Source organism: Psammomys obesus, unplaced genomic scaffold (assembly GCF_907164565.1).
Source record: "Psammomys obesus unplaced genomic scaffold, mPsaObe1.curated_primary_1811, whole genome shotgun sequence".
Taxonomy (NCBI): domain Eukaryota; kingdom Metazoa; phylum Chordata; class Mammalia; order Rodentia; family Muridae; genus Psammomys; species Psammomys obesus.
This window is the reverse complement of record NW_026585644.1, coordinates 61,189,212-61,216,688: the sequence shown is the minus strand read 5'-3', so window position 1 is coordinate 61,216,688 and position 27,477 is coordinate 61,189,212. Positions and strand designations below refer to the sequence as shown.

Genomic DNA, 27,477 nt, shown 5'->3' with positions numbered 1-27,477 from the left:
AAGAGCAATTAAAATTACAAATACAAGCATGTAGAAGGCCTAGAGAAGGAGGCAGGAGACTGTCAAGTATCTCTCATAACTCCCGGGAGGAGAAAGTGTCCCTGAGGACAAGGAAAGAAAAGTCAAGGGTGTCCACGTGAGGAACAGCACAGGCTGCTCATGCTGGAGTAGGCTGAGCTGGACACAAGCTTAAATGCATGGGACTTAGGTCATGTTACTCTTGGAGGGCTCCCATTTCTCGAACAAGCGTTACTAGCTTGGCTGTTTTAAAGCTTAAAGAAGTGTCTTGGGCACAGAGTGGCTGATAAATGACAATTATCATAAATACTTTATCCTTTTAACGAATATTTATAGACATTACAACATGTCATATTTTCAATCTTTTGTGAATAACAAGTGATGTGAAAGATCTTTAAGAAAGTATAAGCACAGATTTATTCAGCTATAAAAAGCAATGAAATTCCAATAAATGCTATAACATAAATAAGCCTTAAGACAACATTCTCAGCAAAATCAACCAGGCACTAAGCACAAAGACTTCATAATTCTCCTTATCTGAGATTCTTAGAGCAGACAAAGTCATAGAGATGGAACGTAGAATAGAGGCCAGCAGGGTAGGGAGGAGGAAGATTACAGTTCTTGTTTGGAATGGTGAAGAGCTTTGAAATTAGGTATCACTGCTATGGCTTGGATATAAAAGGGCTGCAAAGGCTCATGTGGTGAAGGCTTGGCCTCCAGCTAATAATGCTATTGAAGTGAGTGGATCTCAAGGGTGCTAACTTCATCAATGCGGCAGCTATTCTTAGTTCATAGCTGAATGAGTATATTATTAAGAATTGAGTTTTAGCTGAATGAAGATAACTGGAGGCATTTCATAGAGAGACGCATTTTGTTCTGGTCTCTCTGTTTTCTCCTCATTGCTTGTTTGCACTCCTAGGTGAGAGGCTTTCCTCTCCATTTTCTGGCAACCTGATTCTCCCTTGTCACTGGCCGAAGAATAACAGAGCTAGCCAAAGCAAACAGCTCTGAAACCATAAGCCAAAGTAAATCTTTTCCGTTTAAACTGATTTTCTCATAGTGAAGAAAACTGGTGAACACAATGATGGCAATTTTACAACACTGTAAATGTATTTAAATTTAAGAATATCAGAAAAGAAGTGCTAGGTTCAAGTGTCATTTTCAATAAGAAATAATACCAGGAACACTTAGGGTAAGTGCTGAAACCTAAAAACATATGGAGTTTTTATAGATTACTAGCATAAATATACATATTTAAAAATTGGCATGCTTTCCAAAGAAGGTAAAGTTAATCAAGAGTTAATACTATGACCATCCTGAAATCTGGACAGCTAAATCTTATATGTAAAGAAGTCTATAATTTTATTTTACTTTGACATTTTAGATCTGAGATGGATTCATTTTACCAAGTGCTTCTCTCACATTTCTGGTGTTTATAAATATCCTCATTTTTTTACTTTCTCTCTCTCTCTCTCTCTCTCTCTCTCTCTGTATCTACATATGCCAGGGCATATGTGTGGAGGTCAGAGATTCCTGTGGGAGGTGGTTTTCTCTTTCTCCCAAGTGTGTCCTAGAAATTAATTACACTAAGGTTGTCTGGCTCAGCAGCAAGCACTTTTACATATTGAGCCATCTTGTCAGTCTAAAAAATTGAGTATTTAGAAATCTGAGTTCAATATCCATGACCCATATGGAGGAAGGAGAAAAATTATTCTCATAGGTTGTCCTTTGACCTTTACATGTATACCAGGATACATGCATGCTCACACACATATACATAAATAATACACATGAAAGGAAGGAAGGAAAAGAGAAAAAGAAAGAAGGAAGGAGGGAAGGAAGAAAGGAAGGAAGCCAGCCAGCCAGCAAACAGGCTGTGTCTAGAATAAACAACCACTGACCTGTGTTCCTTGACTATTGATGTCAACGGCATCACTCCACTCTGTTGTCATCTCTTCCATCAGTTCCACTTTTAGAAGGAGGCTGGGAAGCAAGTCTCTGGTCTTGCAATCTGGGTAACCGATAATCTGGTGATATAGTTCATGATGAATTGAACTCTCAGAAGGAATTTTTTTGCAATAAACCTCAAACTTTGGAATATCTGAAAAGTTAAAAAAAAAGAGGCGCATGCAGATCTTGGTTTTAAGGACAAAGTCAAAGAGTAAGGTACTCTTCATAGGCCCACAGGTCTCTTCTAAAGCCCCCCCCCCCCCCCCATGAATCTGCGTCTCCTGTGGTTTCCCTTCAGGGCTGTGAGGCATACCTCTGATGTTCTCCTTTATGAGCACTGTTACTGGACATCTGTTGTGGAAAATGACACGAGGACTTGGGTCTTCTGAGAGGGTTAAATAGGTGACTCCAAAGTGTTCTTGATACGTCAGTGCTATTGCCCTGGAACAGACCAGCAACAGCATGGTTTCAGGGGCACACAGGCTCTCTGTGGTTCATGTTTACTTGAATGTGCAGTATTACAAACTCTGGAGTGCCTCTTTTCTAATTCAGAGGTTATGTTTTCCAAAAAAGTAGCCTATTCCTCACTTACTAGCTGATGTACATGAACATAGGTTAATTAATTTCAGAGCAGTAGTAATATGCACTTACTCTCAAATACTCAAAAACGTGAAAAATGATTTTAAATTAAAGCCTCCACTATCACCAACTTGCTGGCCTTGTGGTAACCTTGCTACTGGCCCTTTTCCTCAGTGCTGTAGGCTTTAAGCTCTTCAAGTGTTATACTTTCTTCCTCTCCAAAGAATTTGGTAAAGAAAGCACTGACCCATGTTTAACTTTTTTCTTTTTCAGAAATTTCTAGGATTTGTGTGTCTGCTCTATTTTTCATTCTACAGGTAGGCAATTGATTACATGTGCAGTGAACTTGCACAAAGTGACCACCCTTCACTCCTGCTACTGAAAGAACCAGGCCTGACCACCCCACCCAAAAGCCACCACTCCCAGGAACTAGGGCCTAGGTCACCAATTCCAGAAAGAAGACAATGGAGTCCCCTACTCAAGGAATAGCCTAGAGAAAACCCAGTAATGTTTAACCATCACCCCTAGCAACGGCTAATCAGTGAAGACCTGAAATTTATCCAGGTGTTCTTTACAATAGGACGAGTGAAACAATTGCGGTTTGGCTTAGCCTTCCAGGCAGACAATTTCCTCTGAACACCTGATATTTGCTAAATGTCAATCAATCATAAAACTGTCTAGCTGGAATTGCCCAATTTACCTTGCTGTAAACCTAAATAAAAACCCTCCTCTCCCTGAAGATTGGCACTCCACATTCAACCGCTGCATAGGTGAGGGTATGGGCCTAGCTCGAGCTTATAATAAAAAGACCTTACGGGGTTTGAATCAGAATTGGCTCCTTTGTGGTCTTTGGGGGTCTGCAAGACTTGGGCATAACACTATTAGAGCAAAGTTGGGATGCTTTCCTTGTAAGCGGCTGCACAGGTACTGACAGCATGCTACCATGAAGAAAATCTCCCAGTGTCCTACAGAACTATCAAATGGTATTTATGTCTAAACAGGAAGAAAAATTCTGATGACCTGTACTGATGATAAAAATTAAAGAAATTAGGTAATCTCACCTCTTAGTTTGTGGTGACTAAAAGGGGTCAGTGTTGCAGCAACAAATCCTCATTTGCCACAGAGCCCTCCCTAATACTGTCCCTTGTCTGGAATGACAGTTGTTTACTAGTATTTCGTGAAAATGCAGCCACAATGCCACCAAATGTCTACTGCTGGACTGAGGTAGAAAAGGTGAGGAGATGAGAACTGAAAGCACATTTCTTTTCAGAGTTAAATCCTCACATAGACAAGGAAGCTGTTTTCAGTTTCATTTTGAAGGGGCTATGCAAGCCAGCCTCAGACAACTTCCTTTCAATAGCCATTAAAGCTGAGGCCAGGAGTATAGGATCTTACTTTTAACTTGTTTACTTTAATATTTACACATAACAGTAATTTATACTATCAGTCTTTGAAAATTTAAACCTTTCTATGTGTTTTGTTAAAAGTTTTGACTTTTAAAAATAATCCACAAACCATTCAATAGCACTCAACATGCTTAACATTATCTAAAGTCAAATATAAAAGCAACCATCCTTACAGGTCTGAGGGTGAAAATGCTGTTCAGTTAGGGTCTTGTGACATGAAAGAAGAAAAGATGTGTAGAGAGAACAGGGCCTGATCATTATGGAGACTTCAGTTAAGCTATAATCTTTAAAATGATTATTAAAAAGAATCTCTGCATATATCAAAACACTTGGGATCTTAAATCTCAGAGTATATAAATCAGGACCTTGAGGAGAAGGCACCTCTTACAACGTCACAGCATGTTTTCTTTTATGGTTGTATGCACCATAAGTAAGCAGTTCTTGACAGCAGCAGGAAAGACACTGATACCAAACAACCACAAGACAGAAGTCAGAATGCGCAAGCCATTATATGTTTCTGGTCCAATCCTGTGGTTGCTGTTTGCATAATTGTTGATCTGCAATTGGAACAGCTTGCACGCAGGAACAACCACAGCACGGAATATTCCTTGGCTTGTGTTTATCTACATTATTATCTCTCTAAATGTCTTTTGTGAAAAATTGCATTTTGAAGTAAGAGTAAAATATTAGAAAAGAGTAAGAACAAAAGACAAGGATGTCTTTCTTGTTTTCATTACCACACATACTGCCACTCTATGGCACAGCACCACTCCGCAGACCCCTGCAGCAGAAGGTGCAAAGTGGAAAAATCACCTCATCGGGCAACCTGCTTGTGATCATGACCTTTGTTCAACTGTATCCAATGTCTAAAGGTCATTAAAGATGAAAGAAAAACTAGAATTACATATGGAACACTGCTATTCTGTCTCTCCTGGTTTGTTGATGAGCAGCAACTATGACAAGCAAAAAAGCATTCACGTTTGGGTAAAATACCTGGTGCAGAATCCATTTTCCCTCAAGGTTCCAAAGGGCACTGCTACACTCTGTCTGGGAAACTCTCGCCTAATGACGGCTGGCAGGCTCCAGCTCTGAGAGCTGTCGGCACCTGGCGTAGGAGAAAAGCCCAGCAGTATCTGTTTCTGAAGCATGGCTGTGTCTGGTATGGATGGTCCCACATCAGGCAGGAAGTCCCAGCAAGGCACGGAGCTGGATTTCACAGCAGTATGCTCTCCCCCTGGGCAAATGCTAAAAGTAGCACTGTCTGGAACATGAAAATGCTGCAAAGACAACACAGAGGGAGCATGTTCACTACAGCAGCACAGAGAAGCATGTCTTCTAAGAAACCATGACCATGTTTTCACAAAGTGTTCAAGACGGGAGCATAGAGGTATCCCTGTGGTCTGTCTACACCCAAAGGACTAATGTGACAGGGACAGCTTTGAAGGGCCTCTCAGGCATAAAACAAAACAAAACAAAACAAAAAAACATGATGGTGCCAGGCTGACCTAAAAGGCAGCACCAAGTTTTCACTGTTCCCCAGGCATTGCAAAAGTGTTGATGGCTTGGGGAGGAAGTTGTATTGGATAGGTGGAATCTTAAGAAAAGAATCTGCATGTGATTCAGGACAAGAAGCTGGGGCTCAGAAGACAAAGCATGAGGCTCACTGGCAGGAGGGACATGCTCTGACTCCAGCCTTCAAATGGACTTTCACCATTTCTGAGATTAGGGCTTCTTGATTTCAATATTTATTAATATGTTTATTTGGTGTGTTTGTGTACATACATGTACACACACCTTTGTGTGTGTACATGTATGTACACACAAAGGTCAGAGAACAACTTGCTAGGGTTGGTTCTCTCTGCTGCATGGGTTCTACAGAACGAAGCCAGGCTGTTGGGGTTAGCAGCAGGTACTGAGCCATCTCAGCAGTGCCTTAAGCCTCTGAATTTTCGACTTAAAAAAAAAAATCCCCTACTGTCTCATAGTCTCCCAGAATGGCTAGGAACTACCATATCTCAAAAAAGAGTCAGAGGCAGGGTCAGAGCTGAAAGGGGGATACTGTTCTGCTGCAGGGAGGAATCAGGTCTCCACTGCTCTCTTGGAAGCTGTGCCAAATCAGGGCAACACAATGAAATTCTATTGTTCAAACAGATTGTTTTATTGTATTTTGTAAATACACAATGCATTGTAAGGTAAAAGGAAGGCATTCACCCTATCCAATCAGTTGAAAATAACTTTAGGAGAAAGGGACGATACTGAACACAGACTAAAGAATGACAATCATCTAGACAGTTTCAACAGCAAGGAGTTATGCCACGTTGTTTTGAAAAACAATTATCGTTACCTTCTTAAAATATCAATGTTTTTGTTAATTGTACAAAGAGCCATGTCAAAAGTTCTGAATATTCTTGGATGTATTTTCTGCACATGCTGCCACTATAAGATATTAAGAAAATAAACTGGCCCATGGTCGCTGTCCTCAGGGCCATGGCTCAGCTCAGGCACCAGCCTTCACGCAGGAGCCACTGCTGTGTTAATAGGGTGTGGGGCGACACTGCTGGGGAGAGCTGGGTGAGCACTTTCCAGGGCTGCTGTAGCCAGCAGCTCTGCTCACTTGTCCCCATGGCAACTTGCCATCTAGTTTTAAATCCAACACAAATAAGATTTCTATATTCAATGTTAGCATTTTCTTTGCCCCAATCTAAAAGAAGGTTGACATTGTGAGGTGAGTCTGTGATAGTGAAGTGATAGAAAGAGAAAGAAACATGTTATTGATTGCTTACCTCCTTTCCAGAGTATGGGTTGGAGATAGACAATTGTGGTTTATATGATATTTGATATGGTGTATTATTGATTACTGTTGTCTTATCTTCAATTTGAATAACCTGTATGCCATGCTGCACCATGGAGGAGATGCAGAACTGACACAGCTGTGGGGTAAACAGAAAAGATGGCAGATTTTATACCAAAGGAACACATGTGAAGACTTCTTGACTATTCTTTTGTTTGTTTTATGACAGTCTTTACTACTGCTCATAGCAGCCCCAATTTCTGGATCCCTGTGTCTCTTTATCTCTCAAGTGCTGGGATTTCAGGTGTGAGCCACTACACGTGGCCTCAACTATTTTTTCTTTTAAATTAATTTATTTTATTTTATGCACATTGGTGTTTTGCCTCCATGTATGTCTAGAGGGTGTCGGGTCCCCTGCAACTAGAGTTAGAGAGAGTTGTGAGCTGCTAGGAACTGAATTCAGGCCCTCTGGAAGAAGAACAGTCAATGCTCTCAACCACTGAGCCATCTCTCCAGCTCCGTGGCCTCAACTGTTCTTAAAGTAATGTTTTATATATGAATTTGCATGGGACAGTACCAATTGTACTGGTTTTTTTTTTTTTTTTTCAAATACTTAACAACACTCCTTTTTTTGGTCTCAAAAATGTGTTAGCCAACCAATGGGGCAGTATTTCCAATAGGGCCCTTTAGCAAACCAATTACTGCTGCTGCTATCACATAGTGAAAGAAATGATCTGTTTTCAGATTATTTTATAAATTTTACAAATCACTTATATGTAAACAAATACCACACGCCTTATTCAACAGGTTCTCACCCAGCATTCCTCCTCCTCAGGTTCAGTCTAGCAGTAAGCCACAGAACACCTTGCTTGCATCAAGGAGAGTTTAGAGAACTTTCATATAAAAGATGGCAATGAAGGAAAAAATACTGACCATCATGTAATGCTACACTGTGCTTCTGATGTGTTTTAAGTATTTAATACATATTAAATTTGCAATTCCTCATAACCCCTACAAAAAGTAGTAAATATCCTCTCCACAGTACACAAGAGGAAAGCAACTTGCCCAGGACACAGGAGAAAAAGAGACCCATGTGGCCGAGCTTTACGGCTCTGTTCTCTCCCATGACGGGTGTGCTTTCATTGCCTTGTAGCGTTTCTGGTGAACAGCTGAAGCTGCCACCTGCCTGAAGGTTCTCTTGTACTACGCAGTATCCTCAGAACAGCAGTTCTCAAGGGATGTTGTGAGCTCTGTGGGCTATCTACTCCTGGAGTCCCAAGGTCAAAACCACTTTTACAGTACTAATAAGGTGCTATTTGTCTTTGTTCTCTAGCTTCTTCATGCATATACACTGGCGTTTCATAGAGGCAATGTGATGCCACTTTCTTTTGACCAGTGGAATATATTTAAGTCCCTATATTTTAAAAAACGTTATAGTTTTTTTCTAATATGATAAAAATTGATAGAACCCAATATTTTTTAAGAGTATAAAGGAGTCCTGAGACTAAAATGTTTAAGAATTAATACAAAAGAATAGTTACATCAACATATTTTTCTGTAGTTTGTCCTTTCTTTTCTTGTTTCCTTCCCCTTCCTTCTTTCCCATTTCTTCTTTTCCTTCTTCCATTTGCCTCACAGACATTTACTCAGCACATGCTGTGACCATTTTAAGGTGCTACAGTATTGGGTGTTTGACAATACAGTATCTCTCCCAGATTCTGATGGTAGTTCTCAGCTCACACTCTTTAGTTTCCTGTGAGTGGAATGGCTCTTGGCCACTTCCAGCCACTATAGCACTTTGGTCAGCAGTGGCAATATGTGCAAATCTTTGAGGAGAGGAACACCAGTGTTAAATATTGACAAAGATGGACCTCTATAAAGTGACTAAATGTTCCTAACTTTTCTCAAAAGGCTCTTTTAACAATGCTCAATAGAAATCTAACTTCTCCCTGAAGAGAAAGGTCATTGGGCATTCTATTTCTCCTCTATTTTCTCTCTGAAGAAGGCTAAGGCAATGATGACACAGGCACAGCATGAGTCTCCCCATGTCACACAGGTTCTCTGACAAGTCTGAGTCTCCGATGTGATTCTGAATTACTCAGCTAATTGGTTTGCACAGGTTTTAGGTTTATGCTGAAAATCACACAACATTTGTGTCTTACCAACTATGTTCCTGGTATCCATAGTTCTAAAAGCGTGGAGCAGACCTACCCCTGCTACCTGTAACTCTTTCAGTATCCCATCTTTGGAATAATGTATCTCCCAACCCTCCCCTGTTGATGATCAACACAGAGACCCACCACTGGTCAAGGTACTTCTTATAACAATAATTACTTTTTATAACAATGCTAAGCTCTGAAGGGAAAGTATGCACTGCATACTCCCAGGGTTCACAGGGTTGCTTAGAGTGTAAGAGCTGGAGGCAGTGGATGAGACAAAGAAACCAGGTTATCTAGACACTGTGGGGTAGCTGTACTCACACCTGTGCTCAGAGCAGCTGCCACAGCACACACAAGGTCACATAAGATCTGTGCAAGCCGCAGACCAAATTCCAGTATGGAGATGGGAGTTGGTTATGGAATCCCATCCCTAGCAGTAGAACTCTTGTCAACTGTTAGTTGCTGGGAGATGGGGGTGGGGGAGGAGGCTGCCCCATGTGAGCCAGCCTGAACCCAGTGGAAGATCACACATTAAATGATATTTAGGCAGCAGAAGTTGATCTTGATTTTTTTTTTAAAGGACACAAAGATGGATGGGTAGAGAGAAGGGGCCAGTGAATCTGGGAAGAACTGGGGAAGAAAAGTGAATACCATCAAACATGTTACATGAAATTCTCAAAAAACTAATAAATTTTTTTACAATCATGCATTGAAGACAATAATCACTTTTTACAACATTAATTCCATAAGAAAATGGAATAAGTCCTCTCATTTTGGTCAGGATAGCCTTTCCAGAAAGAAAGCCACTTCTCGAAGTGGTAGATACCCTACTTCCTGTTCTGAAGGAGAAGGCCAAATACAGTCTGTGAATATTTGGGAATAAGTCCACTCCCCATATTATAAATCAAATGACATTATAAATCAAATGAGTGTTCTGAAATGGAGCAGTTACTGGATAAATTAGGGAACTCAGATCTTATCACTAGTAAAGAGAAAAAAAAATTCCACTGTGAAACTGAGGTCTATGGAAGAAAACAAGTGTTTCACTATTATAAATTATTTAGAATAAGTAACAGCAGAAAGGGGAGGCAGCTATACTTGAAACACTCTACAAAAGCAGCATATTATCTCCCTGCACCAGATCCATGGGGACCTTACCTTCTGATGTCCTGGGAAAGCACCGAGTCTGATTTCAGCATCAATAAATGCTTCTTCATCCAGTGTCACGACCTCACCATTACTGTCATCTTTCCACTTAGGAGATGTCAGATTATGGACCAGTTTAATTGCTACTGACTTGTGCACAGTGTTTGTATTTGCCCAGTAAATTCCAATTTGAAAAGCTTCCTGGAAAAATAATGCCTCAGTTCTTAACTCTTCCATATCTTCAGGATTTAAAGACATATTATACAATAGATATATTAAGGCAACCAAATAGTCACCCTGTACTTTAAAACAAAATAATGACAAGATGTATTTTATTTTGGTTTCCAATATTCTTTTTTGATTCACAATGACATTTAAGTTCCGAGAAGGGAGGAACCAAACTCAAGCTGTGATGACCTATGACTTCCAAAGACTTAAAAACTGGAAGGTTCATCTCATTCTACATCAGCATAGTATGTACCATTGGTCCATGCAGGCCACATTCCAATTCCATAAGGTGACAGCATCCTCTTACTTCAAGAAATAAGAAAAATACCATTGAATAAAGATTTTATAAACTGGAAATCAAAAGGAAGGTTCTGAAATTGTTCTCTACTAGGAAATATATTTTTAAAGATTTTCTTATAAATTTCTTCTTCAAATGGATTAGCACTATAAAGTCAGTCCTCTGGTGTCATAATGTGAATTTTTATTTTATAGTTAGGATTTTTCTACCCTGTGACATGAGTGATTTTATGATGTTATAATCAACACGTGACATTCACAATTATGGACATCCAAGTGCAGTCACAAAGGAGAAGGTGCCATGTTAGGTAATGGGTTAATGTTCAGAACAGCTTCTGTGCTTGTCAAATATCTTGTATACAATGGGAATGTAACTAGTATGTGTTATCAGATGTAATGATAATTCAGCCATGAGTAGTACTGCTGATGAGGAAAAACACATCTGAAAAATATTTAAATATCAAAGAACATTCCATATCCCTTATGTATGCACCTACCAGGTCAGTTTTCCATAAGGAATCCATCCTGTTAAGATGTAAGTATAATCCTAGAATAAAATCTCCTTATTGAGAGAAAAGAATATGTTAGTTTTAAGTTCTATTACCTGAAAATTAGGAGGAATGATGACTTTGCCAGCAGGAACCTGTAGAACAATCTTCTCTCCCTCAAACAGCCAGAGGTCCCACTTAGACTGATTGATAAGCAAGGCCCAGGGTAGCAGTTCTATCAACAGGGTTCTCACATATGGTTTCCAGATTGACAGCTTCACTCGCATTGGACTATCCCACTGATTCAGCTGTTCATTCCTGTTCCAAATAACACATCCAAGTGACTCACTGAAATATGATGAGTTCAGGATTTATGAAGCATGTTTAAGCATTCCAGACACACAATGCTCCCGAAGGGTACTGTTGCATACCAGAGTTACCCAGGGTTGCATTTGGAAGCAGGAGAAAGCAGCTTTTCATTTAATGATGCTTTGCCTTATGAGTAAAAATATCCATAAAACTAAACCAATTAGATGATATCAGAATCTGATGCATGCAAATGCTCTGCTCCACAGCATTTACTGTATCTAGCATAATGGTTAATCAAGCTATAAACTTGACGGCACTGAGAAGAACATATGAGATTCCTAGCAAAACACACCTCTGGGTTGATGAAGATACTTCAAGAGAGGATTAATTCTGAATATGAGCAGCACCATCCAATAGGTTGGGGCTGAGAAGGAATACAAATAAGAGAGAGAAAGCTAAGAATAAAGACATTCTCCTCTTGCATTTTGGCTGCCATGATGGGAACTACAGATGCTCCCATCATGCTCTGTGATGCCCTCCCTGCCATTAAGGGCTGAAACTCCTGAAACTGAGACAAAATAAGCCTTTCCTTCTGTAAGGTGTTTTACTCATGCATCTTATCACAGCAACAAAAAGCATGAATAACACAGCTAGTATTTTGTGAATGGCTTCTTTTTATGTTTAGAAGTTCATCTTATCACAGCAACAAAAAGCATGAATAACACAGCTAGTATTTTGTGAATGGCTTCTTTTTATGTTTAGAAGTACATGTAGTAAGTTAATGAATGATGTTACCTGTCAGAATCTTTCTTATTGTAAGGCCAAATGGGTTTGTGGGACGTTTCTGGTGCATAGAACTCATCAAGCATCTCATTAACTGTGCCTCCAGGTTGTATCTTAGCGGTTATTTGCTTAATAAGGGCTGTTGATATGGGAACAGCACAATCTGAAGGATCATACTCTTCTCTAGAAAATGAAAAGAAAAAACACTTAAAGATTTTTAAGTGATCTATAATTTGCTGAGAAAAATACAAGAACAAATATAGTTAGATCGATATTGTTTTGTGGGATGTTCTCTCCTTTTTTTTTGGTGCGGAGGGGTGTAGAATTAGAGATTTATGACAATAGTTTTGGATGATCTGGGCCCTGGCTCTTCCTCCCACCTGCCCATGCTTGGGTGAGATCGCTAATCATCCATCCGCCTTTCTCTATAGAAATGTGTCAACAAATCTAAATTAAATTGTATTTTTATGGTTCCACTTTATTATTTATAAGCTTAATGAAAAAGGCCAAATTCTATCTAAACCCATGGATGAGAATAGGAGTTGAGGCAGAGTAGTTTTACAGTAATATTCTTCTCAGACAAGAATATAAGTGAGAATGCATCATGGTCCCACAACAGCTCAAGGCGGCTTTTTGGCTAAATGTCTTTGGAAAATCCATTTTGCTCGTACCGTGCTTGGAATGTCAGGTGATGTGCAAGGTCAGGTTCTACGTTCTGCAGTGGATTTTCCTGCCCTTTTCCAGGAATAACCTGTGTTTCGTTCAAACCTAGACTTCTTTTTTCCAAATGTATGATAACAGGGTCTGGAAGATGACTTCTCATGATAAAAAGAGGGCTGAACACGATCTATAAAAATAAAAGGACAGAACAACTTTCATATTTGCTTTGTTGAAGTATTCCAGCTGTTTGTGGCTAAAACAAACTTGTAATAAATCTCTTCCTTGGGTCACTCTGACCTTATTTATTTGAGAATAAGAAAGGTCAGAGTTGTACACTATATTTAAGGATTGGGAAAGCACTCACCATTCGCTGTTGAACTTGAGAGTTGGGTTCTAAAGTCAAAACTGTGCACCATACATAAATAATGGAACTGTTTGAAGTAGGCACCTGCACATGAGATAGCAAAGGCCTTTTAAGATCCTAACCAGCCTGATAAGCAAAATAAGACACAGAGTATCTGTTTAGATGACAAAATAAGTTTACAGTTATAGAAAAAGCCACTAAAACAAGCAGACTTTATAATGCAGATAAAATGTAGCAGACAAAAGGGACCCTTTCCAAAACAGGGAAGGAATCTGTACATGGGGAGTGATGCAAGAATGGAGACATCCTTTTTTTTTTTTTTAAGTGGATGAAAGTGATGGAGGTAAAGATTCAGACAGAGATTATAAAAAGACCTTCATGTGGGAGGTCACGACCATAGTCCCATCAGCCTCAGGTCATCGGCATCTGGGAAGGGTTGAGGTAGGGAGCATACCGCCTGAAGCACCAGCCAGGTTTTCTATGCTTTTTCAGATTTCACTTTCTGCACAGACCAATTTTAATTTTATTAAAAAGCCAGGCCTACATCAACTAAATGTACACTGAAAACATTCTGTTTTTAAAGCCATTCTAGTCTAGATGTTAGTACCTCTCATACCTGGATGACAATGCTATATTCAGAGGTTTTGGGTTCCAGGCATACATCTCTTGACCAGTCTTCATCTCCTTCGGCCTTCACACACAACTCTGTCAGTTCACTGTTCTCTAATATGTATGAAGGCAGTTTCTGTTTGGCTGGGAGGCAATCAAAGTGTTCTCGAACTACAGCTTGTCCATCTTGACCAATGTAATGCTGAACAACTTTCAGTTCTATGCTCTGAGACAAATAACTACAGATGATCTGTCTTCCACAGATGATAATCTAAAAGATGATATATAAATACACAAAAGATTCATCAACTTGGATGTCATTAACCTGAAATAGGAAATATTAAATATTCAGGGAGATACACTGATGGTCATTACAAATTAAGTTTAGTTAAACAGGGAAAGAAGTCTTTAAATAAGAAATAAATTTTGTTCTGATCACAGAGTTGATGATATTTAAAGAGGAGACACACAGACAGGGAACCCCTGAACAGCTAGAAGGAGAGAGGAGGTTGAAAGAGATGACTGGGCTAAAACTTGAGAAATCAAAGTTGTGAAAGCATGGCAGTGCATAGCTCACTTGGCAGACAGGTGGAAGCTCAGACCTACCCACTACCATACGCAGACTCAGAGTGAGAGGGCAGAGAAGAGGGCTGGATAAGGGGGACAGGGTATGCTTGGAACCTGAAGGAAGTACTTTTGTCATGTCTTGACAGGTGACTGGCTAGGAAGTATGCTTAGGACTGACAACTGATACAGCAACTGAGAAGCATGGGAAGTGAAAGCAGGCCCCGAGCCCTGGTAATAGGAGGAGCTGCCCACTATCAATGTGTTCCCTGAGGCTGCTTCCAAGACCTTATCTGCTTCCAAGATCTCATCTGCTAAAAGATCTTACTGGAGACTAATATAAAGGAGCTTTGATTGAAAAACAGAATTATATTTTGTTTTTCTCCATTGTAGAACTATACAACTTTACACATAGACAGTTCCATTAAACCTGGATTAGTTAATTTTGCAGCCAGCTAAGAATATAGGCCATAGGAGGCAGTAGGAAATATTTCTTAATTTGACTGAAACTGGAAAGACACTGCAAAATTTACTCTTACACAGTTAATATTTTTAGAAAGCAAATTATTCTGTAATATAAATATTTACCATATCTAAGGAAAACAGGGCTTTCTTCTTTTTGTAGTGTTAGAGATTGAACCGTGGGTTTTACATATCCTATGCCAGTGCACTATCACTGTGCTATAACCCCAGAACCTAATATAATATTTGTACAAACTATATTGGTTATTTGTGATATTTTTCAGATTATAAAATAGTATCAGTTACTAACATATGTTATTATTATAGGTCTAAGCGTATGAAAACTGATTTTAATGTTATCAACTTGACCATGGACTACCTAGGCATTTAGTCAAATGTTATTTATTCTGGACATTTCTAGATGACATTACCACATGAACAGGCAGGCTGAATAGAGCAGGCTGTCCCTCTTTCAATGTTAAGGCATTATCTAGTCAATTTTGCTGACTGAACAGGGACATTGATAACTTCTAGCTTTTTCATTCAAGTGGAAATATTTGTTAGCTTTGGGAAGCTGGGTTTTGAGAACTTCAGGGTCAGACTGAAATTGCACATTGACTTTTCAACTTGCTCATACAGATATTTGGGACTTTTGTTTCCATAACGGTAAGAACTGATTTATAAAGAATCAACCAACCAACCAACCAACCAACCATGCCAGAGAACTCTAACTCAATAAAAATCATTTTCATAAATTAACCAATTATTTGTTTGTTTGCTTATGGTTTTTGGAGACAAGGTTTCTCTGTGTAATTCTAACTGTCCTGGAACTCTCTCTGTAGACCAGGTTGGCTTCAAAATCACTCCACCTGCTTCTGCCTCCTAAGTGCTGGATTTAAAGGCATGTGCCACCATCAACCAACTAACCACTTAATTCTTATAAAGTAGGTACTGGCATGATTCTTCTTCACAAGAAGAAAACGCAGGTATGCAGAGACTGAGTAGCTTGTCAGGTGGCTCCCACAGAGTCTATCCCATAATATCCCATAATCAGAGTCTATCCCATAATCTAAATTGATGATAACCCCAATAAGGGCATGTCTTAAAAAAACTAATATCTACTCATCAATATAGATTGTACAAGAAAGAACATAACACAAACTTGACAAGTACCATTGATTCCCTTCTCATCTCAGCAGCTTTTCTTTTTTTTCCCTTGCTGTTAAACACTTTGAGTTGGTTTAGGTATCAGAGATTAGACAGGTACCTCCCTTGACCCTCAGCTGTACTGCAGGCTGTATAAAGTTAACTCCTTTCTCCTGTTGCCAATGCCTAGGATGAACATGTAATTGTGTTTTTAATATGAAGATTTCCTCAATGGTAAGAGAGATAATCCAGAGTCCCCTTGCATCTGTCACAGAGTCTTATAAGAGCATATGCAGAAATTTTGTAGCCATCTTCAGACTAGGAAGTCAAATACGGGAAGAAGCAGGGAAGTAGATACAACACTGAGACACCGAGTTAACTAACACTGGCTTGCTTTCTTTCTTCTGATGAGGAACAAAATATAAAGTAACAGGATCTATCTCATCACCTTGCTATGAAGATTAAAAAGCATAATTTATAACATCAAGGTGTAAGTAACCTTGAAAGTCAATACAGTTCCTATGACATTAATATCATATTGTGATCATGATTTCACTCAGGTGTTCTGGAAGAGGAACTGCCTTTTACTTGGCAGGACATGTTCTTAAGTGCTGAATGAATAACTGTACTTACTTGTAAGATAACAATTTTATAAGAACAAACCTCATAGAATGAGACACGAAATATTAAATGATCTTTCTCTAGTACCTTGCATTATTTGAATACAAGGATTTGGCATTTTATTCAGTGCCTGTATAAGTTTGTGGATCATATGTATGCAGGAACCTTTGAAGGCTGGAGGGCTTTGGATCCCCTGAAATGGAAGTTATTAAGCACTTTTAAGCACTGGGACATCTCTCAAACCCCTAGCATTTTCATAAACATTTGTGCACAATTTCTTTAGGAGCACATCTGTAAAACCAGATGCTCTTCACTTTTACATTTCCCCTAGATACATGAGCCATTATAATCTTTTAGAACTAAGCTTTCACAAAAACAAACCATAAAACTCAACCATGAGTCCTAAATGAGTGGGCAAGCTTCTCTTTAACATATGCTAGGGATTACCAGGCACTCAGGTACTAAGTCTTTTGATATCATAGTAGCGCCTAGCTCTAAATAACAGTTGAAAACTCCAAGGCAGTATCTAACTGCCTTATTCTTAATCTATCCAGGCCTGGCAATATGTATGCAAGAAGCTTACTTCACAACCTTTGCAGCCCAGGAGCTCTAGGAGACAATTTGGCTCTCTCACAGAAACCACAACATCTTTGCAACCATCTGGGACTCACTTCTTTTAAAGACAAAGATCCTCTTGGTGGGTTTTTATAGTTTCACTTTAAAGTTAAAAAGCCTGTTAAATAGGCTTTCAAACTTGATAAAAGGGAATATTCTTAAAAATGGCCAGGAAGGGAAGACTACTTGGATAAAGGAAAATCCAAAATGGCCACTCACTGGAAGGGTGCTCCTTCAGAGAACTGGGTTCAGGGAAGCTCTGTCTGCTTCTCTTCAAATTGGCCAACCTACAGTGCCTTTATTTTGCAAATTATGGTCAGAATTTCAAGATTAATTTATCAGTTGAAGACAGCTACTTAGGGTTTCTCTTTAACACACATTTCTAGGTTTCTCAATAATTCCTCTCTTTTCCCAAGGCCACAAAGATGTGTACTGAAGATTTCTACATATGATTTTACTTAGCAGGTTTCAGAGCTCATATTAGATCCGTGCCAAGAAGAACAGTGATATGAAAGAGTAAGTCCAGAGTGCCAGATGCACTGGAAATGATATCTTAACTGTGATTAAAAGTGTATGTACAGAGATGGAGGAATACATGAGTTTGAGCTTTTAGACTGGTAAGGAGATTCTTCAGTGAGGAGACAGAAACACAGAAGCAATGTGGGTACATGAGTAGTTGCATAACACACAAAGATGCTGGCAAACTGTGTACACGGCAGTTAGTATTTGATCAGAAGAAATGATAATAGAAAGGTAGACCAAAGTATCAGAGTTAAAGAGCGTTCTGGCTACCTCTCCACTGTCCAAGGGTATATCAACGTGTCTAAAGCTTACCAGGGATCCCAAAGCCTCGACCTGCACCCCAAACCTCACTAATTAGTCAGCTGTTGTTTATTGACAACTTCTAAGTCTAGTTGGGAGAGAAGGAAAGAGGCCAAGACAAAAAGGAGGCAAAGTTCCCTGGAATCTTGGTTACTTCCTTTCTTCCTAACTTTATCAACTGAAAAAATTGTATATTTTGGATGTCCCATAACACCATCAGATCTGACACTAAATTGTCATGGTTACAGAAATGAAATCTAATTTAAAAAGTATTTCAAATATTACTTGTATGTATGAGTGGGAAGCCCAGAGGAAAGAAGGAAAACATTGATAAGATTTTAGAAACTCCTTTTTTTTTTTCTTTTCTTTTTTTGATATTTGGTATATGGTTGCAACCTGGGCTTCGGAGACTCTCCCTGTCTATGCTGAAATGTTTTTCTTTTCTCTTATTTATTTATTTTTAAATATACTTCTTCCATGTCCTGTCTTTCAAATTGGTAGCCCTTTTTTTCTTTATTATGTATATGCATATATGCAAATATACTAATACATCCTGCTGTGTATGGTTTTGTTGTTTATGCCTTCTACTATTTTTAAGGTGCTGTATATAGAGGCAGCTTGCAGAGTTCTCACAGTAAGTTGTGTGGTGGTTGGGTATGTCTCACAGTTATGGAGAACAGTAAAAGTCTGGTAGTATAGTAAGAGATTTTGTATCCAATTTCAGAAAGAATTTCTTAATAGCTGGTAGAGATAAACAACAGAAAGGGCTACTAGGTGTGAGGGACCAAGCCTCTTTTCTAAACCAGTCAAGCCAAAGCTGTGTGAGAACTTCTCAGACATGGGAAGGTGGATGATGTATTTCTGAATGAGCACATGGGACAGAACTAGAAGATGAGTATACATTTACCATATAAGAGTACAACCACAGAAGAACTGCTGAGGCAGACAGAAGCCTATGAATGCTTTAGCCCCTTAGTATTCTCCTTCATATCAGTAGGTAGGGACTCTCATAAGTCCTTCAGAAAGATTCTTTTGTTTCATGTTCGTATATTTGTCTATTTGGAACGTCCTGTTTTAATTCAAATTCTACATATTTTCCAAGATGAAGCATTATCTTTTTAAAATTTTGTTATTAATTACACTTTATTCACTTTGTATCCCCCCTGGAGCTCCCTCCCTCCTCCCTTTCCAATCCTTCCCTACCTCCCCCTTCTCCACACATGCCCCTCCACAAGTCCACTGGTAGAGGAGGTCTTGTTTTCCTTTCTTCTGATCCTAGTCTATTAGGTCTCATCAAGAGTAGCTGCATTGTCTTCCTCTGTGGCCTGGTAAGGCTGCTCACCCCTCAGGGGGAGGTGATCAAAGAGCCAGCCCATGAGTTCATGTCAGAGACAGTCCCTGTTCCCATTACTATGGAACCCACTTGGACACTGAACTGTCATTGGCTACATCTGTGCAAGGGTTCTAGGTTATCTCCATGCATGGTCCTTGGTTGGAGTATCAGTCTCAGGGAAGACCCCTGTGCTCAGATTTTTTTGGTTCTGTTGCTCTCCTTGTGGAGTGTCTGTCCTCTCCAGATCTTACTAAATCCCACTTCTTTCATAAGATTCCCTGTACTCTGCTCAAAGGTTGGCCATATGTCTCAGCATCTGCTTTGATAGTCTGCAGGGCAGAGCCTTTCAGAGGTCCTCTGTTGCAGGCTCCTAACTTGTTCCCTCTTTTCTCCTTCTTCTGATATCCATCCTCTTTGCCTTTCTGGATGGTGATTGAACATTTTAGCCAGAGTCCTCCCTCTTGATTAGTTTCTTTAGGTATATAGATTTTATCCTATATTATATGTCTATATGAGTGAGTATATACTGTGTGTGTGTTTCTGCTTCTGAGATAGCTCACTCAGACATAAAATACCTTGGTGTGACCCTAACCAAGGAAGCCAAAGACTTGTATGAAAAAAATTTCAAGTCTCTGAAGAAAGAATTAGAAGAAGATATCAGAAGATGGAAAGATCTCCCATGCTCATGGCTTGGCAGGATTAACATAGTAAAAATGGCCATCTTACCAAAAGCAATCTACAGATTCAATGTAATTCCCATCAAATTACCAACACAATTCTTTACAGACCTTGAAAGAAAAATTCTCAACTTCATATGGAATAACAAGAAACCCAGAATTGCTAAAACAATCCTCTACAGTAAAAGAAATTCTGGAGGTATCTCCATCCCTGATCACAAGCTATACTATAGAGCAACAGTAATAAAAACTGCATGGTACTGACATAGAAATAGAATGGTGGATCAATGGAACCGAATAGAAGACCCAGATAGGGTGGAGATGAGGGAGGGAGGGTGGGATTGGGAGGGAATGAGGGAGTGGGATGCAGCTGGGATACAGAGTTAATAAAATGTAACTGATAAGAAAAAATAAAAAAAAAGAAGACCCAGATATAAACCCACATACTTACAGACACCTGATTTTTTACAAAGATGCCAAAACCATACAATGGAAAAAAGACAGCATCTTCAACAAATGGTGCTGGTCTAACTGGAAGTATACATGTAGAAAAAATGCAAATAGATCCATACTTATCACCCTGCACAAAACTAAAGTCCACGTGGATCAAAGACCTCAATATAAAACCAGACACACTAAACCTGTTAGAAGAAAAAGTGGGGAATGGCCTGGAACTCATTGGCACAGGAGACAACTTCCTGAACAGAACACCAACTGCACAGGCTCTAAGATCAACAATCAATAAATGGGACCGCATGAAACTGAAAAGCTCCTGTGAAGCATTATCTTTTCAATGAGGCCTCCAGATTCCCTTCACATTTACTTCCAGTCATATAGAGGCCAGGGTTTACATGAATTTGCAACTTGAGAACAAAGATTGTGTCCTGTTCTTGGTATCTTGCATTTTCTCCTGTTCTTCTGTAGACGATTAGTACTCTGTGGAATGATGGTTTAATCAGGACACTTCTTCTCCACATTCCTGTCTTTCTCTGCTGTAAGCTCTTTTGACTACTGTAGTCCACAATAATGAAAACATGAAGTTAAGATCCCAGATTAGGGACAGATCAAGGATAGACAATAGGCTTCACTCCACCTCTTGCCAGTTGCTGCCTGCCTGTTTCTTAACAAGAGGCCCTGCTACTCCATCAAAGGGGTACCCTTTCCCAGGAATAAGTACTGTTCCTATCATGACCTTAGTTCACACAAGCTCTGCTTTGCCTGTTACAATCCAGATGCAGATGTATATGTTAAAACCCTTAAGACAAATGCAAGTTGTTTGTGTGTGTGGTGAAGCCAGTTTTCAGATTTTAATACTTCCTTTCTTCCTTTCTACTTTTGTCATATGCTCCATGCTTGAAAAACATCTTTTAGAAACCACATTTTCACATCTTAAGAACACAGAAAAAAAGTGTTAGATACTTTTTTCCCTTTGCAGTCTTAGAACTTCAAAAACAGCCAAAGGAAGTTTTATAAAATACGTAAAAATATGTGCTGAGAGCTGAGGTTTTATATGCCAAGAGTCAGACTGCAGTGAATTTTTACTGCAGTTAATATTAACTCTTAGGAAAAGAAAAGCTTGCTGGAGTGCACGCTCAGTCTGTCACAGGAGAGTACCGCAACACATTCATACACATTACTCTTACATGCACATGCATGAAGCAACTCTTGGTTATTCAAGGGTCTCTACTACCCTCTGCTTCTTTTCCTTCTCAGGAAAGGCCTTCGGCTATTTCACAGCCCATTAGCACCTCTTCCAGAAGGCAGGTGGTGACAGGGGGAAAAGGTGGAACTAAAATCAGCAAAGTTTACTGCTCGTCAGCAACTCTCATAAAGATGAGGGACAAAGGGTTTGAAGCCACCATCAGCATCATCATCAGTAAGTATTCATGTACATGGTGTCAGAAGGTAATGCACATAATGACTGCTAAATTTTCTATAATACTTCTTTACAGTTGAGATTCATGTCAATTATAGAAAAAGATTCAAGAGATGTCTGGGTCATGACTACAAGGAAACCCACCTGTTTTTGCACCCCACTGAGTGGCCGGACCTTGATGATGAGTGAAGCAGTCCGACCCTTGTACTGAATTGTTCTAATAAATGTACCGGCATGATCCACACTGAAGGGCTCTGACCAGCGCCAGTTGCCCCAGCCTTCAATACAGATGTGTAACATCTGGAAAGAAAAACAATAATCGTCATAATGCCAAACATGCCAACAAAAATCTAGTCCTAAAATGAAAGTCTCATAGCTGGAAACCCTCTTTATTTGTAATCTCTAGCATGTGTTTTCTTTCTAACCTGCACTATTCATCTGCTTCCAGCTTATTTCACCAAGCTAAGAATAGCAAATATGCCACAGAGTTAATGTTGTTTTCCAGATCACATTTTAAAATAATGGTTCTATCAAATGGCAAAAGGTCCGTTGAACATTTGAGGAGGAAAAAGGCCATTTCATTCATTTGGAGAACAAGAGGTTAAACGTGAGATCAAAAGACACTGGTATTGGCTGGCAGCAAATTCAGCTAAGGCTGGCTCGTAGCACTATTTCTGACCCTAAATTATCAGTCCTTTTTTTTTTTTTTCATTTGATAAAACATAAAAGAGAAGATGTAGTTCAGTTAATATACCTTTTATGACATTACAGTATTAAATCAGAAATACCTTCAGCATTTTGATATGAGATAAATGTCCTTGGCCTTTTTACTTTTTGCATTCTATACTTACTATATAATTTACCAACAGAATCTCTGGGTGCATAGTTTCACTTACTTGTACAGTATTGAGACTATTGGAATTTCTTTTGCAGGTTATTCAAATATTTACCATTTTGGCTATTAATCACTAAGTTAACCTACAAAAATCAGTTTAACTACAAGTATATGAGACATGTAACAATTATAACTTATAAAAATAATTATAAAACATATAAGCAGTGTTTGATATGCTTAGTAAGTATAAGGAAACTGATATTTTAAGAGTTTATATGATACTAAATGCAACATTTTTCATTCCATTATTTAGCAGTCAACTTAAGGTGAAACTCATGAGACACTCCCAACTATAGACTGAGTGAAACTAAAGCATCCAAAGAATTATAGATCACAAAGGTACACAAAGTATTATCATCAAAATGAAAGTCTTGAGGGAAGTATATTATTTTTTTTTTGAATTTCAGCCTTATGAAGTGCCCTGAAAACATGCTTTAGTTTGAAATTTTCCCAAGGTCACTAGTTCTTATAAGATGTATTTGATGGATGACTACAGAAGCATTTTTTTTTTTTAAAAAGACCTATATCAGTCTTTTCTAAATTTCCCCAATGTCCTCCTGGTTTTACTATGGACTTTCTTCAGTTCTTCATCCACACCATGGCTGATGAGACCAAGAAATAAGAAGGCCACTGATGGGATGACTTCTAAAAAGACTAATGGCTAAGACACAAAATGCAAAAATCCAAGGCAGCAAGTAGCCTTAGGAAAAACATGGTCTCACCTATATATTCTCTACTACTATATAAAAGTACCCAGAGTATCTTTGGTATGTAAATATTAGTTACAAGAGAGAGAAGGGGAGGGAGGAGAGAAAGAGAGAGAGAGAGAGAGAGAGAGAGAGAGAGAGAATAGCAGTGTTTGGAACATTTAAAGTTCAGGGCCACACAAAGCTTAAAGGAAACAAGAAAGTTGTTTCCTTTGAAAAGATTGGTAGCTGAAAATGACAACAAACGAACAAACAAAAAACGAATGTTACTTGAGGTCAGATGCAGCTAGATTTCCTGAACATGCCATAGATTCATAGAGTAATGTATACATGTGATTTTAATTGAGGATGTACATATTTGCATAAGAACTCAGTTTAATTAAGGCTGATCCCTCCTGCACACAATTTTCATAGATTCTATACTACCAAGGAATAGGTTTTCCTTGGTAGTTATTTGTTTTCAAAATGTTGGCATAAATATTTTCTTTTAGTTATTAAAATTCAGATACATCACCTTCTCCTGATGGGGGGGGGGGGGGCAGCCTTACCAGGCCGCAGAGGAAGACAATGCAGACAGTCCTGATGAGACATGATAGGGTCTCATGGCTGATAGGGTAAGATGGAAGGGGAGGAGGACCTCCCTATCAGTAGACTGGGGGAGGGACATGGGAGGAGAAGAGGGAGAGAGGGTGGGATTGGGAGAGGACGAGGGAGGGGGCTACAGCTGGGATACAAAGTGAATAAATTGTAATAAATAAAAAAATTAAAAAAATTCAGATACATTTAGTTCAGTTCACAAAGAAAAGTTAAGTGGGAAGTAAATGTAGCATATCTCTCCACATGCACCGATTGAGTATTTGCAATGTTTTGGGCACACTGTTAAGAAATAGCTATCACTGGCAATTGCATGTATATAATTTATGAGAAAAATCCATGAGAAGGAACTCAATGGCCAGGAGCATGTCAGTTCACCTATGTACAGTGGAGTCACAAGGCTTGGGAAGCTTTGGCACTAGTTGGCCACAGATGACAGGGATCAGATGTACCACAGACTAGGGTGGGAGGCATCTTCTTGTATACAGTGGCTAAAGTTTCCTCTTAAGAATTAATATTCCTATCTGGATTTTAATTTCTAGATAGGAATAGAAAATCTGGCACAAAATACGAAATTTACCTTATACGACTTAATGTCAATGAGATGTTTTCTGTCATCCACCTAGCTCATCTTTATTATGTGGGCCTCAAGGTAGGTAAAACTGAGGCACTGTGGAAGAGTGCCTGAGGTAGAGGTATGTTATTTGAGCCACCAAGAGTAAACTATCCTCCAGGGAGAATACTCAAGAGCATATGAACCACATGGCAGTGGGGGATGAGCAGGGCACTATGGCAGGCCAGACAAGGGAGGGCCTGCTTCAGGCTTCCATGATTAAGACAGCTTCATAAACAGCTGAGGCTCAGTTTGGGTAGAACTTCTATTGTCAAAGATCATAGCTCTTTTCATGGCAAAAGGACAAAGTGAGATTTGAAAAGCAGCAGCCATAAACTAATAATGTCAGCTGGCTGAAGGAAGGTGGGAGGCAGACAGGTAGCCTAGGTGGTAGCTGGTGTAGCTGGCGCTGGTTTATGAAGCTAAGGAGTTCATAATCTCTTCAGGAATAGTCAAGGGACCTTCCCCACACTAAGCGTGGTGTTAACAGGAGAGTAAGTGGTGTATGCAGGCTCCCAAACTGCACATCAGGAGGAGAAACAACGTAGCAAGAGCCTTATCCCTTTTACGTGGAGCCCAAGGCTTTTTTCTGTTTCTTTATCAACTTGGGGTTTCTTCTTTTGCCTCCTGTCTTTGAAGAGTTCCCCCTACTGACTCACTTCCTCCAGCACCTTCCAATTAATCCAGACATTTCATTCTTTTCTGGACTATTTAGCTAGTGTTTTTTCCATTGAGTGGAAAAGTTAACGAGGAGTCACTCCTGGAACTTTAACATGATAGCTTAAAGGCAAGGGATTGTGGCCACAACTGCTGGGTGATCCCAAGGGACTCTGCTTTCTTTATTCAGCAGACCCTGGGGCTGTGCTGCCAGCCAGACTAAATGTGTAATTTTACTACTGAAGACTTCACATGGAAGGATATACAGCTTTCAGCTCATTTTTTTTCTATATGAAATAAAGCAGAATTAATGATTGGGGTGTTAGAGGTTGGCCATGAGGACCACCCACAGACATGTCTAAAGAAAGAATTCCAGAATTGATATATTCAGGAAGAAAGAAAACTAAGATGAAATCTAGGAAAACAGAGTGCGCTAAGAAAAGGGAAAGGATAAACACGTGAATGTTGTAACTACATTTAAAATCCACACAACAAAGGTGCCAAGTATTTTTCTGTGAACTGATACATGTTATTTGCTTAAAAACTCTTGTTCTTTATACCTTAAAAAAATAAATGCGGTTTGCTCTTGCGTTTTTCAATTTACCCTATGTTATGTATAATGTTCTAAAGATAAACTAAGAGTTCAAACAACTCCAAAGTTTTTCCTAATTCATTGTACTCATAGAAATTTTTAAAAATGGCAAAACATTAATACGTAATTCAAGTGAAATAGGCAACTGGATATATACTGATATGTATTAAACCTATAACTTTTGTATATATTAACATATTAAAACTTATATACCACATACTTAAAATTTTAAACTCATTAGTATAAGATTTTATTTCACAGAGAACATTTAATAAGTTTATTGAATAAATGAATCAAGATTAGTGAAATTAAACAAAATTAGATTCTCACAAATTTTAGTAGAGACTTTTACAAATAAAACAAGAATTAAAATAAATCATAGTATTAAAAAATACTTTCCCCCTTTTGAATGTTTTCAAAATAGAAGCTATATCTTATATGGATAATGACGTTAAACTACAAGTCACTGTACTCTCTAAGAGCCAAAATTCAGACACTGAGATGCTGACAGTAAAACATCAAACAGGATAGGATCTGGTGGAGGAAAAAACTATGACCAAAAGGTAAAGTAAACAAAAAGGTGAGCATCATGAATGGAAATTACGGTATTCTTACAAAGTCTTACTTATACAAAATATCTGGAAAGCAAAGTTCATCTATCCATTTGTAATGTCTGGTTTAAGTGGAACATGCATGTGTAATGCTGGGAAATTATTACAACAATGAGAGGAAATATGTCATGCACTGTGACTTTTCAAGTTAGCTGAAATCACGGGAAATCATGGGAAAAGCCATGCAGAAATAATTCTACATAATGGCTTGATATCATCATGACTAAACACTGAAAATTTCTGGACCCTATGCAGCCTTTAACATTTGTAGAATGCAGTTTTTCATAAAAAGAATGATTAGGTAGAAATAAAGTTGAATTGGTTTTTAGTTCAGAACTTAGACTCTTTCATGCAGTTTATTTTGGTAGAAACAAGAAAGAGGGAGAGGGCTAATTTATGAAAGCCTTTCTAAAGCAGCTTTTTAAGAGTGACCACTGCCATAGCACCTGGGCTGCTGCATACGTAATTTTTCACAGTGTGAAGTGCTTGTAAATTTTCCCTTATAACTGTCTGAATCTATCAAAGGTTACAAATGCTGTAAAATTAGTATGAAACAACTTTAAAAAGAGGGAAACCTGACATCTCTCAAAGGTTGGTTGGGATGGAAATTTTAGCTATTCCTTGCATGAAAGTATTAGTTTCAGATGTTTACTGACTCACCAGCTCTATATAAGAATTTATCTTTAATGTCATATAAAAATATAGGCAAGGAAAATTATATAAATATGTCCAGCGATTTATCTAAATGCATTTTTATTACAGCAGTTTATAATGAAAATAAGCAGTACTAGAAAGTTGCTAAAAATAAAATATAGTAAAGTTACTAACACCGACTGTCCAGTAGACACTTACTATATTACACACACACACACACACACACACACACACACACACACACACACACA

The 27,477-nt window shown here is 38.8% G+C and overlaps 1 protein-coding gene across 1 annotated transcript in view; it reads right to left on the bottom strand.

Annotated features, from left to right (window-relative positions):
- The window catches only part of Vps13b (vacuolar protein sorting 13 homolog B), a 563,330-nt gene that overhangs the window by 31,590 nt on the left and 504,263 nt on the right, over window positions 1-27,477 (bottom strand). Inside the window, exons 39-49 of the mRNA XM_055622389.1 lie at window positions 22,048-22,203; window positions 13,795-14,058; window positions 13,179-13,262; window positions 12,826-13,001; window positions 12,167-12,337; window positions 11,179-11,380; window positions 10,062-10,250; window positions 6,737-6,883; window positions 4,947-5,230; window positions 2,282-2,409; window positions 1,920-2,119 (exon numbers count right to left, since the gene is read on the bottom strand). Coding sequence (XP_055478364.1) covers window positions 1,920-2,119; window positions 2,282-2,409; window positions 4,947-5,230; window positions 6,737-6,883; window positions 10,062-10,250; window positions 11,179-11,380; window positions 12,167-12,337; window positions 12,826-13,001; window positions 13,179-13,262; window positions 13,795-14,058; window positions 22,048-22,203 — 2,001 coding nt within the window. The remainder of the gene's footprint in view (window positions 1-1,919; window positions 2,120-2,281; window positions 2,410-4,946; window positions 5,231-6,736; window positions 6,884-10,061; window positions 10,251-11,178; window positions 11,381-12,166; window positions 12,338-12,825; window positions 13,002-13,178; window positions 13,263-13,794; window positions 14,059-22,047; window positions 22,204-27,477) is intronic.